The 14,896-nt window shown below is 44.4% G+C and overlaps 1 protein-coding gene across 1 annotated transcript; it reads right to left on the bottom strand.

Moving 5' to 3' along the window:
• Window positions 1-474: 474 nt before the first annotated feature.
• LOC138929887 (melanoma-associated antigen B2-like) lies at window positions 475-1,902 on the bottom strand. Its single transcript, XM_070289579.1, has 3 exons — window positions 1,629-1,902; window positions 783-1,598; window positions 475-638 (listed from the first exon to the last, which is right to left on the bottom strand). Exons 1-3 carry the CDS (start codon window positions 1,900-1,902, stop codon window positions 475-477), a joined length of 1,254 nt encoding a protein of 417 aa, XP_070145680.1.
• Window positions 1,903-14,896: the final 12,994 nt, after the last annotated feature.

The raw sequence follows: 14,896 nt of genomic DNA, 5'->3' as shown, positions 1-14,896 counted from the left end.
CAAACATTTTTGAAAACCATAAAGCATAAACAGAGGCAAGTATGTCTCTTTTACATTTACAAAGAGGGAGATTAACCAGAGAGTAAAGCAAGCTAAAAACTGTAGAAATTTCAGCTATCTCCCTAACAATGTATTAATGTTCTGAGCCTCTATTAGTGTGGTGTTTTTTGCATTTCTAAGGACACTCTTATCCTTAAGTGATGTTATCCTCACCCTGGATCACAAAGGTGATGTGAGGATTTCCAATATTTATTTGAGAAAACAAAATTTTTGCTCCTAAATTTGACAAACAGCAAACTGTGTGTGACCCATGTTATTCATAAGCTTATATCATGAATCTAAATGGCCTTCCTGTTGAAAAATTTTAAGAACTGAAAATTGCGGGAAATAAAGTCAACAAGTTATTGATGCGGATCAGGAACACAGATTGACAGGCTTCTCCACGCAAAAGTGAACAACAGGCTTCAGACCACACTAGGGGCGAGATGAGCGGCTGGACTTGGCCCTGGGGCGCGCAGTGGCCAAAGCAGAAGGGCCAGCAGCAGCTGAGGGTGCAGTGCCAGGCCGGGCTGAAGCAGAAGGGCGAGCAGCGGCTGAGGGTGCAGTGCCAGGCTTGGTTGAAGCAGAAGGGCCAGCAGCGGCTGAGGGTGCAGTGCCAGGCTTGGTTGAAGCAGAAGGGCCAGCAGCGGCTGAGGCAGCAATGCCAGGCTTGGTTGAAGCAGAAGGGCCAGCAGTGGCTGAGGCAGCAATGAAAGGCTTGGTCGAAGCAGAAGGGCCAGCGATGGCTGAGGCAGCAGTGCCAGGCCGGGCTGAAGCAGAAGGGCCAGCAGCGGCTGAGGCAGCAGTGCCAGGCCTGAGTGAGGCAGAAGGGCCAGCCCTGGCCGCACCTCTGTCTCCGGTGCTCTCTACCTCCTCTCTCCAAGCCTCCTCATTTTGTGGCAGGAAGGCAGTATGACCCGAATCTTTGACCTTCGCCAAAAACTGTAGGACTTTCGTCTTGCTGGTTTCTGTCAGCAATTTAGGACCCCACAGGAACTCATAGCGAGGGGGATCACTGCCGGGCACCTGGCGGTACTCCAGATACCCTTCTCGCACCAGATCTTCTGTGATGAGCTTCCTGGGCTCTCCAAAGATGAAGTGACTTCTTCCATCATAGATGCCCAGCATATTCAGGAAATTCCAGATCTTCTCCTCAGGGGCGTGGTTGCCATTCAGGTAGATGACACCCAGCAGAGGCATCAGAAGACCATTCTTCGGCAGCCCCCAGTCACCTCTCATAGACTCACTGTCGCTGAGATCTAGGTTGCTCACCAGGGTATAGCAGTGACTGTTGGGCCTGACTTCCTTCAGCACCAGGCCAAACACCAGCTCCATGCGCTCAGAGGCCCGGCTAAGGATCTCAGGGAATTGCTCCCTGTACCTTCTAGTGACTGCCTTCAGCATTTCTGACCTCTTAATGAGCGCCCTCATCTTATACTTACACAGCATGTACTGTACCAACACCTCTGCCTTCCAGGTCAGAAGATCTGTATGAGAGCTCTCAGCAGCAGCTGAGGCCTGGGAGGAATTTTCCCCTTCCCGAACTTGGCCCTCAGCACCTACACCAGATCTTGAGTGTGCTGCGGCACCTACACCAGATCTCGAGCGTGCTGCGCGCCCGACACCAGATCTTTTGCGTACAGCACCTGCAGCAGCACTGGTGGTGCCTTGGGCTCCCTGAGGCCCCTTGGAGGTGCCAGCAGCAGACGAGCTTGAGGGACCGCTCTCTGAATCAGGAGGGGAGGAGGAGGTGGTCTCTTCTCCCCCAGATGTGGTAGCCTGATCAGGAAGACCCTGGGTCTCAGCTCGGGCCTGGCGATGTTTCTCACGAGCACGGTGCTTACTCTTCTGCCCACGGGGCATGATGGCGGTGGTCAGGGACTGCAGGCACGAGTCTGGGCCAATAGACAGGAGGTTGGGGAACCTAGAGGATGGAGAATGAGGTGACATGAGCACCTTAAAACAGGGAGATTCTTCATTGGCTTAACAAAAGGCCACCTCTGCAGGTGTCCTTGAGGACACTGCCCTAGGAACCCACAAGGCTCCTGTTTTCTTGCTCAGCCTTTCCCCACACAATCCCACAGAGGAAGAACAGAGGCCCTACTTTTCCTCTGCGACCTCTCAGCCTTGCTTTGGATTCACTCAGGTGCCAGCAGGTGCCAGCAGTGGGGTTTTCTAAGTTCTACTTCAGTATTATCACGTCAAGTCCTGGCGGAGCCTTGGCACTCTTCCCTGTGCTACACTGATGCAGACACTTTAGACATCCCCATGATCCAGAGATAAGTGAAGGGATGCCTCAGTCCACCTCCCTGCCAGGAGATAGATAACCAGTGCTGAGAGCTCATTAGGGTCTCTTCTACCCTGAGTTCACTGGGATCATCATTCAAGGTCCTTACTTGGCTCCTTAAAACACTGGGCACCATGATCCATTTGTGGACTGCTGTCTGCACCTTCAGACTAGACATTTCCCCTCCTGTACACTTCGTATAAAACAGTAAAGAAGGTGCTGAGCCTCATCGCCCTTCCCTGAGATTTCCTGGGCTGAAATCTGAGGGCTGGGATGGGTACACTTAGTACTCAGTCAGGTTCCTTATTGAGGTCCTGGTAGAGAAGCTCAACTTTCTCCTGAAGTGACGACTGCTTGATAGTAAAAGCCAGTCACTCCGTGTCCCAAAAGCAGGAAGTGAAGATGACCTTATCTTACCAAACACGGTCTCCTGAGAACAAAATCTGGTACAGGCAGGTTGATGTCCCTGTGGACCCTCACAAGATCTCAATTCAAAGTCTAAAATATTATTTTGTTTCTGTTTTCTCCGATATGTCTTTTTGGAAATAAATTTATTTTTTAAAATATTACAGTATTAATTTATAATATTGTACCCGTTTCTGCCAGACATCAATATGAATCAGCCATAGGTTTATCTTATGTCTCCTCCATCTTGAAACTCCCTCCCACGTCACACCCCTCTTAAGTTATCAAGGAACACTGGCTTTAAGCTCCCTGGTCATAAAACTAATTCTCACTGGTCATCTATTTTCCATATGGTAATATGTACCTTTTCAATGTTACTCTCTCAATCTGCCCCTCCCTCTCCTTCCCCCACTGTGTCCACGAGTGTGTTCTCTAGGTCTGCATCTCCAGGCTGCCCTGCAAATAGGTTCATCAGTACCATCTTTCTGGATTCCATATATATGCATTAATATATGATACTGGCTTTCCTCTTTCAGACTTACCTCACCCTGCATAAAAAAACTAGGAATGAAAGGATCACATGAGCGAACAATGCCACTACTGGGCAAATATCCTGAGGAAACGCTAATGGAAACAGACACCTGTACTCATGTTCACTGCAGCAGTCTTTACCATGGCCAGGACACAGAAGCAACCAAGGCCTACATTTGACTCATGACAGGGTGGAAGATTTCTCCCTCTGCTGACCACTCCATTCAGACCAAGACCCTGGATTCCCCATTAGCCCACAATGGGAATCAACATGTATCCTTGAGGTCTCCCAGGGACGAAGACAGGGAGATGTGGTCTGAATGACGTGGTGTGGAACATCCACAGCCCCCAACGTTCTCACCATCCACCAGGAAACCGCAAACCCTCCCTTGCCAACCTGTGGCTGCCCCCACTGACCTGGTCTCTCACTTCCCTGAGATGTCCTGGGAAGTGTCATGTCAAAACGCCTGATTCTCCCAGTCCTGAAAATAGGACTGGCGCTTTATGTGGCTCCATTTCTTATGGGACGAGCCCCCATCCTCACTAGCGTCACAGCCATTAATATTGTTGAGGACTAGGTCCCTTTGTTGACCTGGGTCTATTCCATTAGAGCAAGGCTCTCACTTCCCCAAAACCAATTCCAGTGGACACCAGGGGGCTCCACTGTTGGCCAGCTCTACCCGGGGCCTCCTAGAGCCCAGTATACGGGGGGCCGCTCAGAGTGGCCCCTTTGCAGTGTCGAAGTCTGCTCATCAGCCCTCAGGGCCCTCCTCTAGGACCTAGAGCTTCTCTGGGGGTAGAATCCAGGGTACCCCCCGAGACCAACCCCTTAGCCTGAGAAACTGTAGAGCACATTCAGCCGATAGAACTGACGGACTCATAAGAGCCATATCACAGGAGTGGGATGTGGATGGGTCACTTTTATTGCTGGGAGGGTTGGGAAAGTCCCTTCAGCTCCATTCAGGTCCTCACCTTGGTTCCGGACGAGTCCTGGACACTAAGTCTCCGCCAAACGGTCGCCGCGGTACCGGCCGATCCGCTCGCTTTCAAAGCGGAAGTGGAGGGGAGCTGCGTAGGGTCCTACGTGGGGTCTCCCAGGGATGACGGCAGGGGCAGCGTGCTACGGGAACCCTGGTAGCTCAAAATTCATCCGTCCTCGGGTCCTCCTTGTGCGGTGTATCAGAGCCCAGGATGCCTCCTTCTATGAACCGAAGTCTTCCAGCTCCCAGACAAAGCCCTCGCCTTCACAAGTCCCCAGTGGTGGGAGGCCAGCTCTGCTCTGAGCATCTCTGCTTGTCAGGTGGGTTGCCACTCTGTGAGCCTCCTTCGTTGGGGGAGAGATCCTCCCACTAGAACTGATGGTCCTCACCTAAGTCCTCTTAGGGTCAACACACCCCCATGTGCAGATCTGGGTTGTAATCTGGCTAGAGGAGACAGAGCCCTCCCTAATATCACACAGGTTGAATGAGGGGACCACTCAGAAGTAGCTTTGGGGGCTTCACAGAGCTAAGAATTTACAGAATTCTGTTTGGCTCCCTCTGCAGGCGTCCCCGCTAACACTCAGCATCACATGTGAGGTCCTCCTTGGACTCAGGTCCCTCCCTCTGTGAAACTGCGGCTGATTGTATTAGACAAAGGTCTCACGTCGCTAAGATTTTCTGGACTGAAATCAACCTGACATCTGTGCCCAGCGCTTCCTGGGGTCCGCAGCATCAGTGATTTTCCAGGGCCTCCTTTTGTGTATAGTGTGTGTATAGTGTGTGTATAGTGTATAGTGTGTGTATAGTGTATAGTGTGTGTGTAGTATGTATAGTGTATAGTGTGCATAGTGTGTATAGTATGTATAGTGTATAGTGTGTGTATAGTGTGTGTAGTGTATAGTGTGTAGTGTAGTGTGCATAGTGTGTATAGTGTCTAGTGTGTGTATAGTGTATAGTGTATAGTGTGTGTATAGTGTGTATAGTGTATAGTGTGTGTATAGTCTGTACAATGTAGTGTGTATAGTGTGTACAGTGTATAGTGTGTCTATAGTGTGTGTATAGTGTATAGTGTGTGTATAGTGTGTATAGTGTATAGTGTGTGTATAGTGTGTATAGTGTGTAGTGTATAGTGTGTGTATAGTGTGTATAGTGTATAGTGTGTGTATAGTGTGTGTATATTGTGTATAGTATGTATAGTGTATAGTGCATAGTGTGTCTATAGTGTGTGTACAGTGTGTATAGTGTGTATAGTGTATAGTGCGTGTACAGTGTGTATAGTGTATAGTGTGTGTATAGTGTGTATATAGTGTGTGTATAGTGTGTATAGTGTATAGTGTGTTTATAGTGTGTATAGTGTATAGTGTGTGTATAGTGTGTGTATATTGTGTATAGTATGTATAGTGTATAGTGTGTCTATAGTGTATAGTGTGTGTATAGCGTGTGTACAGTGTGTATAGTGTTTAGTGTGTATAGTGTGTATAGTGTATAGTGTATAGTGTGTGTATAGTGTATAGTGTGTATAGTGTATAGTGTGTGTATAGTGTATAGTGTGTATAGTGTGTATAGTGTATAGTGTGTATAATGTGTGTACATTGTGTGTACAGTGTGTATAGTGTATAGTGTGTGTATAGTGTGTTTATAGTGTGTATAGTGTGTGTACAGTGTATAGTGTGTATAGTGTTTATAGGGTATAGTGTGAGTATAGTGTGTATAGTGTATAGTGTATATTGTGTGTATAGTGTGTATATTGTGTATAGTGTGTGTATAGTGTGTACAGTGTATAGTGTTCATATAGTGTATAGTGTATGTATAGTGTGTATAGTGTATAGTGTGTGTATAGTGTGTATAGTGTGTCTATAGTGTGTAGTGTGTGTATGGTCCACTTTCAGGTCCTCACAATGACACATGATGAACCCTGTAACTCCACTCTCTGCTTTATGAAGCTTCTTGTCTTCCATTAAGGTCCTAGTCTCCTGAGAATTCCAAGTTGGAAGTCAGGATGATCCTCATGTGATGCTAGTCCATCAGGGCCTCTGAGACTAGACAGTGGGGATGCAACTAGAGTCCTTCCGATTCCTCCTGCTTAACATCCTCACTACATCTACCACAGTCTGGGAATGCTCCTCCTACTGATCTAAGATTCCTCTTCTTAGGCTTTGTGGAACCACATTATTCAGGAGTGATTGTCTCCTCAGTCTTCCTTCATGGAGGTTCCCATTTCAGCTTCTGTCCCTCGATTAAAGGCTTCCTGGGGAATGCATATTCCTACAAACAGTAGAGCAGATACCTTCAAGCAAATCTTGGAGAAAATGGGTCTCAGTCCCAAAAGTGATGTAAGATTAGGAAAATGCAATAGAAATTAAGGAACTCAGGACAGATGTTATGATGACAAAGAGATTTAGGTGATATATTCATGCTCTTCACCCAGATTTTGGGTGTATGCTTAATCGCCCAGTCATGTCCCACTGTTTGTGACGCCACGTACTGTAGTCCGTCAGGCTCCTCTGTCCATGCAGATTCTCCAGGCAAGAATACTGAAGTGTGTTACATGCCCTCCACCAGGGATTCTGCCCAACCCAGAGATCGAACCCAGGTCTCCCATATTACAGGCGCATTCTTTACCATCTGAGTCACCAGATTTAGGGTAGTTCTAAAATATTTACTCTCGGCACCTCCCTGTTGGTCCAGTGGTTTTGCGCCCCCAATGCAGGGGTCCTAGGTTTGATCCCTAGTCAGGCAACTTGATCCCACATGCCACAACTAAAACTCTCACATCCAACAACGAAGAGTTCTCGTGCCACAACTAAAATCTCACATTTCATAACGAAAGAGCCAGCATGTGGCAACAAAGATTCCAAGTGTCACAACTAAGACCCAGAGCAGTCAAAAAATAAGTGGAAATAACTATTTTTAATTAAAACAAAGAAAATGTTTACTTTCTACACAGAAGGTCAGCGCCAGATAATCTTTTTTTTAATTAATTAATTAATTTATTTTTTTAATTTTAAAATCTTGCCAGATAATCTTGTAAGCCCTCGATCACTTGAGGCTGTCTGATTTGCACCTGCAGATGATCATATGCTTGCTGAGCAGTATCTCCTTCTCTCCTTTATTCACACCTCTTTATTATTTTGGTGTTTGTATTGCCTTGGCTAGGTACTCCATCCCCGTGTTTTCATCACAGAGTCCTTCTTTCTGTCACTCAAGATACATTTTGGACTGCTAGAAGACAGTGAATTAACTGACTCATGAGCACCTCAGGCCGGGACAAGGGGAAGGCTACACGCTGTGCACAAATTCAGACCAGTGCTCCAGTCCCAGCTCTGGCTCTTATCAGTTGTGTGGACTTGGGTCCATTACCAACTCGGGGAGCCTCAGGTGAAGTGGCTTTGGTAGGGCTAGTGGCATGGCACTAAAGCACCTGGCACAGTGCCTGGACCACACTGAGACTTTACACAATATCTGCTTTTCCTATGATTATGATTCTTTTCATCCTGGAGGATACCACCGACCCTGATGAAGTTCTTAAATCCAGGAGATGGCAGAGAATCTGTGGCATTCTTGGACATGGAACACCAAATCAGTCCAAAATGCTCTTTAGAAAGAATCTTTCATTTCCACTACTAAATCATATTTTGAGTGTGGGGGTAGTATTTTAATTGAACAAAATTCCAAGAATCTAAATTTGATTCCGAGACTAATTCTGTCTTCCTTCCCGGCTGCTCTTTCATCTGAACAACTCCTAGAGACTTCTTTAGTGGTCCAGGGGTTAAGACTCTGCACTCCCAATGCAGGAGGCTTGGGTTCCACCACTGATCAGGGAAGTAGCTTCCAAATGGCACAGCTTCACCACAACTAATAGTTTACATGTCACAACTAAAGATCCTACGGTGCAACGGAAACATTCCTCATGCCACAACTAAAGAACTCTAGGGCTGCAAGGAAGATCAAGGATCCTGCGTGCCAAAAACAAGACCAAGCATAGCCAAATAAATAAGTAACTAAATAAAATAAGCCCCTATCTTCAATTTCACCATCACCTAAAATATACTCACCTCACAGACTTCGGTGGAATTATCAACATAGCCAAAAACGCTGAATGGAATGCCCTTTCAAGAAAATGAGCTGTTCCCACGACTCACAGCAAAGAGTGTCAGCCCACCGGCTTCTGAGTTTCCGGTTTCATTCTACTATTACTTTTTTCACAGAAGCTCCTTGGAGATGATGTGCATGAAACATCTCGGTTGTGCACTGTGTTCACGGGCACTGGGACAGGAGCACAGGGCACATTCCACCCCCACCCCAGGCGGGATTTCTCTCTCGTCTACTCATGTTGCTCTTTAGTCACCCGGACGTGATTGACCCTTTTCTACCCCGTGGACTGAACAGACTGCCCTGTCCATGGGACTCTCCAGGCGAAAATACTGGATTGGGTAGCCATTTCCTTCTCCAGGGGATCTTCCTGACCCAGGGATTGAACCCACATCTCCTGCGGCGTCAGGCGGGTACTTTACCAGTGAGCCACCTGGGAAGCGCCATAATTCCCCAGTAGTTGTTCAGGGTAGTTTTCCATTCCAGGCTTATGTCTCTCAACTTTGAGACCTGCCACCTGAGGGTCTGACCCCTATTCAGTGTTTCCACAGCCTCCCCGGTGGGCTCGCCATGTAGCCTAACTTAAAACTACCTTCCACCACCAGACTTTTATTGCCCTAAAGTCTCCAAGTGCCTTGCCTCAGTGTATTTACACTAGACTCCTCATGAGGAAGCCCTGAATCCCCTCACCTCCTTACACCTCATTTTTATTGGGCCCCTAGATCTCAGGTCACCAGCTACTTTATATGAAGGCTACTCTTAGACTCTAGAATTCTATAAGAAGGGGTTGAGTTTAGTTTTCTTCGCATCCCCAAAACCACCCAGAAGACTTCCAAAGAGCAGACGCTAAGTTCATATTTGAACAACTATAGTGTAAGTGTGCAAGAAAGCCGTTTTACTGGGATTTCACTTCTCCCACATTCTTAAATAACCTAAGCCAATCCAGGTAAATACACTTCAATTTTACAAAGAAAGGCTAAAACAAAACAAACCAAGAAGTGAATACCTCTTAAGATTTTTTTCGGTATCTGATAATCACACAGACTTCACTGTGGAAAAATTCCCATTCTCACAAAAAAATCCATATTCCAGTATCATGTCATCTTGTTCCAAATGACAAGAAATGATTCAAGGATTTCAGTCTGTGCTATGTACTACAAAAATTCTTATTTTTCAACTTGATAATCTGCGGTACATGTAGGAACTGTGCCATTAGTATACTTGGACTCTGAATCTAAACACATCTTTAATTAAAAGGAACAACATTTAAACACAGAAAAAATAAGAAAAATCTGCAATTTGCGCATATTGTATAGGAAAACAATTATGTTTTATGCTGAATTTCCATGAGCCCCACCGTGGCCCTCTGCTAGTGGGAAGATTGCCTGCTTTCTTGAAATGCAATGTGAAGTATCTGCTCAGACTTCACTAGGGGTGGGAGGAGCTTTGGACATGCTCCAGAAAGTGCACTGGCCCTGGCACCGTAGGAGCCTGGCTGCAGCTCTGGCTCTGGCTCTCTCTTTCAGCTCTCAAAGCCTCTTCATACCAGAACGGGAAGGCACTGGACTTGGTATCGTTGACATTAGCCCCAAACTCCCACATTCTTTTATATACCTCTATCTATCATGGAAGCATCCCTTATTAGTTTACAAAATTGTACTCACTCCTTTTTATAGCTTCGTAGTAATCCACTCTGTGGATGTATCATGATGCCTCAATTAACATGTGCATGGACATTTATGTATATTCCTATGGTTGTGGATGTCTCTTTAAAGTTAATTTCTGGAAACACTGAATTATTGGCTCAAATGTAAAAGCACATTTAATTTTCTGACATTACCAAATTGTATTTACGCTCTAATCTCATTCTTTGACATGTAGTTTTCAAAGAATGAGATCAGCATATTCTCTAACACCATATACAAAAGTAAATGGAAAATGGATTAAAGACCTAGCTGTAAGAGTGGAAAGCATAAAACTCTTAGACGATAAATAGAGCAGAACACTCTTTGACATAAATGATGATAATATTTTTTTGGATCTGTCTACTAAAGCTAGGGAAATAAAAGCAAAAATAAATAAATGGGTGGTAATTAAAGTTAAAAGCTTTTGCACAGCAAAGGAAGCCATCAACAAAATGAAAAGCCAACCTGCTATATGGGAGAAAATATTTACCAATGATATCACCAATAAGGGGTTAATATCCAAGATATATGAACAGTTGATATAACAGTTTAAAAACAACAATCAAGAAAAAGATGGGCAGAATACTTAAATACACATTTTTCCAAAGAAGACATATAAACGGCCGAGAGGCACATGAAAAGATGTTCAACATTGTTAATCATCATATGAATGCAAATTAAACCCACAATGAGGTATTTCCTTACACCTATCAGAAGGGCTATCATCCCAAAGGAAGAGAAGTCACAAATGCTGGTGAACATGTGGACAAGATCTGCACACTGTTGGTAGGAATGTCAATTGGTGCCGCCACCATGGATAACAGTAAGGAGGGCCCTCAAAATCTAAAAACAGACCAAACAAATGACCCAGCAATCCCACTCCTCGGTGTATATCTGAAAAAAAAAAAAAGAAAAAAGAACCCACTAATTTGGATGGTCTCTGTCAGGTACGCGATGCTTGTCTGAGTCTAAGCGTTTCCACTGCTCGTGTCCCCTTCCTCTCCAGCCTCATCTACTCTCTGCCAGGGAGCCCTCCCCAGTCCAACCTCCCTGGTTATTAAGAAAGCACCTGTGTCTGGCAGAGACAGTGTGAGATGAAGAGATAGTCCTTCCCAGCCACCAGATAATCAGGAGGTTTAGCCGGACGTTTGAGCACACACTGAGACAGTGAGGAGTCAGACAAAAAGCAGACTGTGGCACTGAAGTGGATTAATAAGGAACTTAGTGATGTGGCCAGTGACCGTCCAGCACAATATTCTGCAGGTCCAGTTGGGGATGATACATTTCACTGGCAAAGCACAATTACGAACAAGAACGGCAGCCCATATCGAGGCAGTGTATTCTCTGTGACAATTCATTTCCCTAAAGACTACCCGTTCACACTACCTAAGGGAGCATTTGCAACAGAATTTATCATCCAGACATGAACACTAATGGCGGCACTTGGCTCGCTACTCTAAGATCACTGTGGTCTCTTGCTTTCATGATTTCTAGAGTTCTGGTGTCCATTTGTTCCCTGCTATACGATCAGAACCCAGATGATAGCCTCCCCAGAGCCAGAGGTTGCATAGATCTATAAAACAGAAATAAGTAAAAGGATTTGACAGAGAAGGATAAATATTATATATCTTATATGTATAATTTTTTAAAAATGATACAAATGAATTTAATTACAAAATAGAAAGACTTACAGTCTCATAGAACAAATTTATGGTTGCCGCTGGGAAAGGATGTGCGACAGGGATAGTTAAGGGATTTGGGATGGACATGTACACACTGCTATATTTAAAATGGATAAGCAACAAGGACGTACTGTATAACACAGGGAACTCTGCTTAACATTATGTGGCAGTGTTGATGGAAGTTTGGGGGAGAGTGGATATGTGTATATGTATGGCTGAGTCCCTTCGTGTTCACCTGAAAACTGTCACAATATTGTTAATTTGCTATCCCCCAATACAAAATAAAAAAGCTAACATTTTACAAAAAGTGTGCCTCCAGTGCAAGGGTTGTGAGTTCAAACCCTGGTTGGGGAATTAAGGTCCCATGTGCCACATAGCAAATCAATCAAAAAAATATCATCACAGAAAAAAGTGATGGCGACCCATGAAAGAAATAATTGATAAGCTAGATTTCATTCCCTTTAAACTTCTGCTCTAGGAACATTCACCAAGAGAACAAGAAGATGAGCCATAGTCAGGGCGAAAATATTTGCAAAAGACATATCTGATGAAGGCTCTAAACTAAAATATACAAAGAACTCTTAATAAGAAGAAAACTAACATCTAATAAAAAAATGGACCAAAGATATGAATAGATACCTCACCAAGGAAGATACACAGATGACAAACAAGCATATGAAAAGATGCTGCACATCATATACCATTGAAAGTGAAAGTGAAGTCGCTCAGTCGTGTCCCACTCTTTGCGATCCCATGGACTGTAGCAAACCAGGTTCGTCTGTCCATGGGATTTCCCAGGCAAGAATACTGGAGGGGGTTGCCAATTCCTTCTCCAGAGGATTTCCCCAAACCAGGGATCAAACCAGATCTCCAGCATTGTGGGCAGATGCTTTACCATCTGAGCCACCAGGGAATCACATACCATTAGGGAACTGCAAAGTAAAAAAAAAAAAAAAAATTAAATAAATAAAAAATACAAGCACTTACCACGACATGCTTTTCAGAATGGCCAGCATTCAAAGGACTGACAACACCAAATGCTGGTAAGGATATGAAGCACCAAGAACTCTCATTCCTCGGTGGTGGTGATAGAAAATGGTAGAATCACTTTGGAAGACAGTTGCGGGTTTCATAGTAAACTATACATATTCAACACTGCTGGTAGGAATGTAAATTGGTGCAGCCAATTTACAGGGAACACAGTGTAGCAATTTCTCAAAAAATCAAAAATAACACATAATACTTTCTGCTATTCCACTACTATCCAAAGGAATTGAATTCAGGACCACGAGGAGAGCTCTGCACTCCCATGTTCATTGCAGCACTACTCACAATAGCCAAGAAAGGAAAGCAGCCTAGGTGTCCAGCGACAGATGAATGGATAAAGAAGATGCAAAATATACATTCAAAGAAATATCATTCAGCCTAAAAAGAGCTAACCTCTCCAGTTATGACAGCGTGGATAAACCTAGAGGACCTTCTGCTAAAGTGAAATAAGCCAGACACAGAAGGACAAATACTGCATGCCACTTATATGAAGAATCTAAAATGGTCAAAGTCAAAAAAGCAGAGAGTAGAGTGGTAGTTGCCATGGTCTAGGGCAGGGTAATGAGAAGGAACTGTAGACTTAAAAAACATTCACAACCTATGCAGGAGACAGGGTGCTCAGGGCTGGTGCACTGGGATGACCCTGAGAGATGGCATTGGGAGGTAGGTGGGAGGGGGTTCAGGAAAGGGAACCATGTACACCCATGGCTGATTCATGTCAAGGTATGCCAAAAGCCACTACAATACTCTAAAGTACTTAGCTTCCAATTAAAATAAATACATTAAAAGAAATAAAAAAAAATTCACAACCTAAAAGTTGACAGGTGTGTTCTCTTTGGTACAAACCTTTAGGACTTCAACTCAGGAGGCAACGTCTCCAGTGACCCTGAGAGAACTGTGCCAAAGAAGGGAGGGGGGGAGTCAGGTTACATAGAAGTTTTGCAACAAAGGGCAGGTAGTCTGAATATCAAAAGATTATGATAAATGAAGGAAAACCAGATAACCCAAGTTAAGGAATTTAGCACTTTTCCATATATGGAAAGATGCAAGAATCAGGGCTCACTGAAATCATTCCTTTGACATGAACTTCACATATCTGGGGCCTGTATCCTGTGCTTTTACATCCTGTGTTCTCTCAGGTTTCACCATCCGTGGTGGCTGCAACTGTTGATAACTGACACTGTTATTCACTGATACAGTAGGCAGTATCCCAAATCTCAAAATTAATCAAAAGTTACAAAGTTTAATTATACAAAATGAAAAAGTTCTCGGGATCTACTATATACTATAGAGCTTATAGTTAAGAATACTATATTGTACACTCTCTAAGAGGTCAAATCTTACGGTAAGTGTGTTTATCACAAATACAAAATATAAACGGTGAGAAGACATCTGTTAAAATGGCCACCATCAAAAAATCTATACAAAAATGCTGGAGACGGTGTGGAGAAAAGGGAACTCCCTTGCATTGTTGTTGGAAATGTAAATTGATACAGCCTCTATGGAGAAGAGTATGAAGTTTCCTTAAAAATTAGGAATAAAACTACCACATGACCCAACCATCCCACTACTGGGCATAAACCCTTAGGAAACCATAACTGAATAAGACACACGTACTCCAGTGTTCACTGCAGGACTACTTACAACACATAGGCCACAGAAGCAACCTAGATGTCCATCGACGAATGGAAAAGAAGCTTTGGTACATGTCTACAATGAAATACTACTCAGCCATAACAAAGACCATATTTGAGTGTGTTCCAATGTAGTGGGTGAACCTAGGGCCTATTATACAGAGTGAAGAAAGTCAGAAAGAGAAATATAAACATCCACAGAAGCTGTGAGGGTGTGAACATTACGAGAGCTATCAATATGTGACGCAGACATGAAGTGAGCAAACGGTGTTGGAAAGATGGAGCCGAAACACTTGCTGGAAGCAAGGCTGACTAACACAAACTTTCAATTTGGTCAAGGAAAAGAACCAAGAAAAGAAAAGCAGTACCTGTGAAATACAATAAAGCAAAGTGCAACAGAGTGAAGCGTGCCTGTAACTGTTAGGGCAGTTCCCCATCCCAGGCTTCGACTTTAAACTCCGCGGCCCACCACGTGAGAACCTGGTCCCTGGTCATGACTACGACAGCCTCATCC

This window comes from Ovis canadensis, chromosome X (assembly GCF_042477335.2).
Source record: "Ovis canadensis isolate MfBH-ARS-UI-01 breed Bighorn chromosome X, ARS-UI_OviCan_v2, whole genome shotgun sequence".
NCBI lineage: Eukaryota > Metazoa > Chordata > Mammalia > Artiodactyla > Bovidae > Ovis > Ovis canadensis.
Note: the sequence above shows the minus strand (reverse complement) of the source record. Positions and strands in the feature narration are given on the sequence as shown.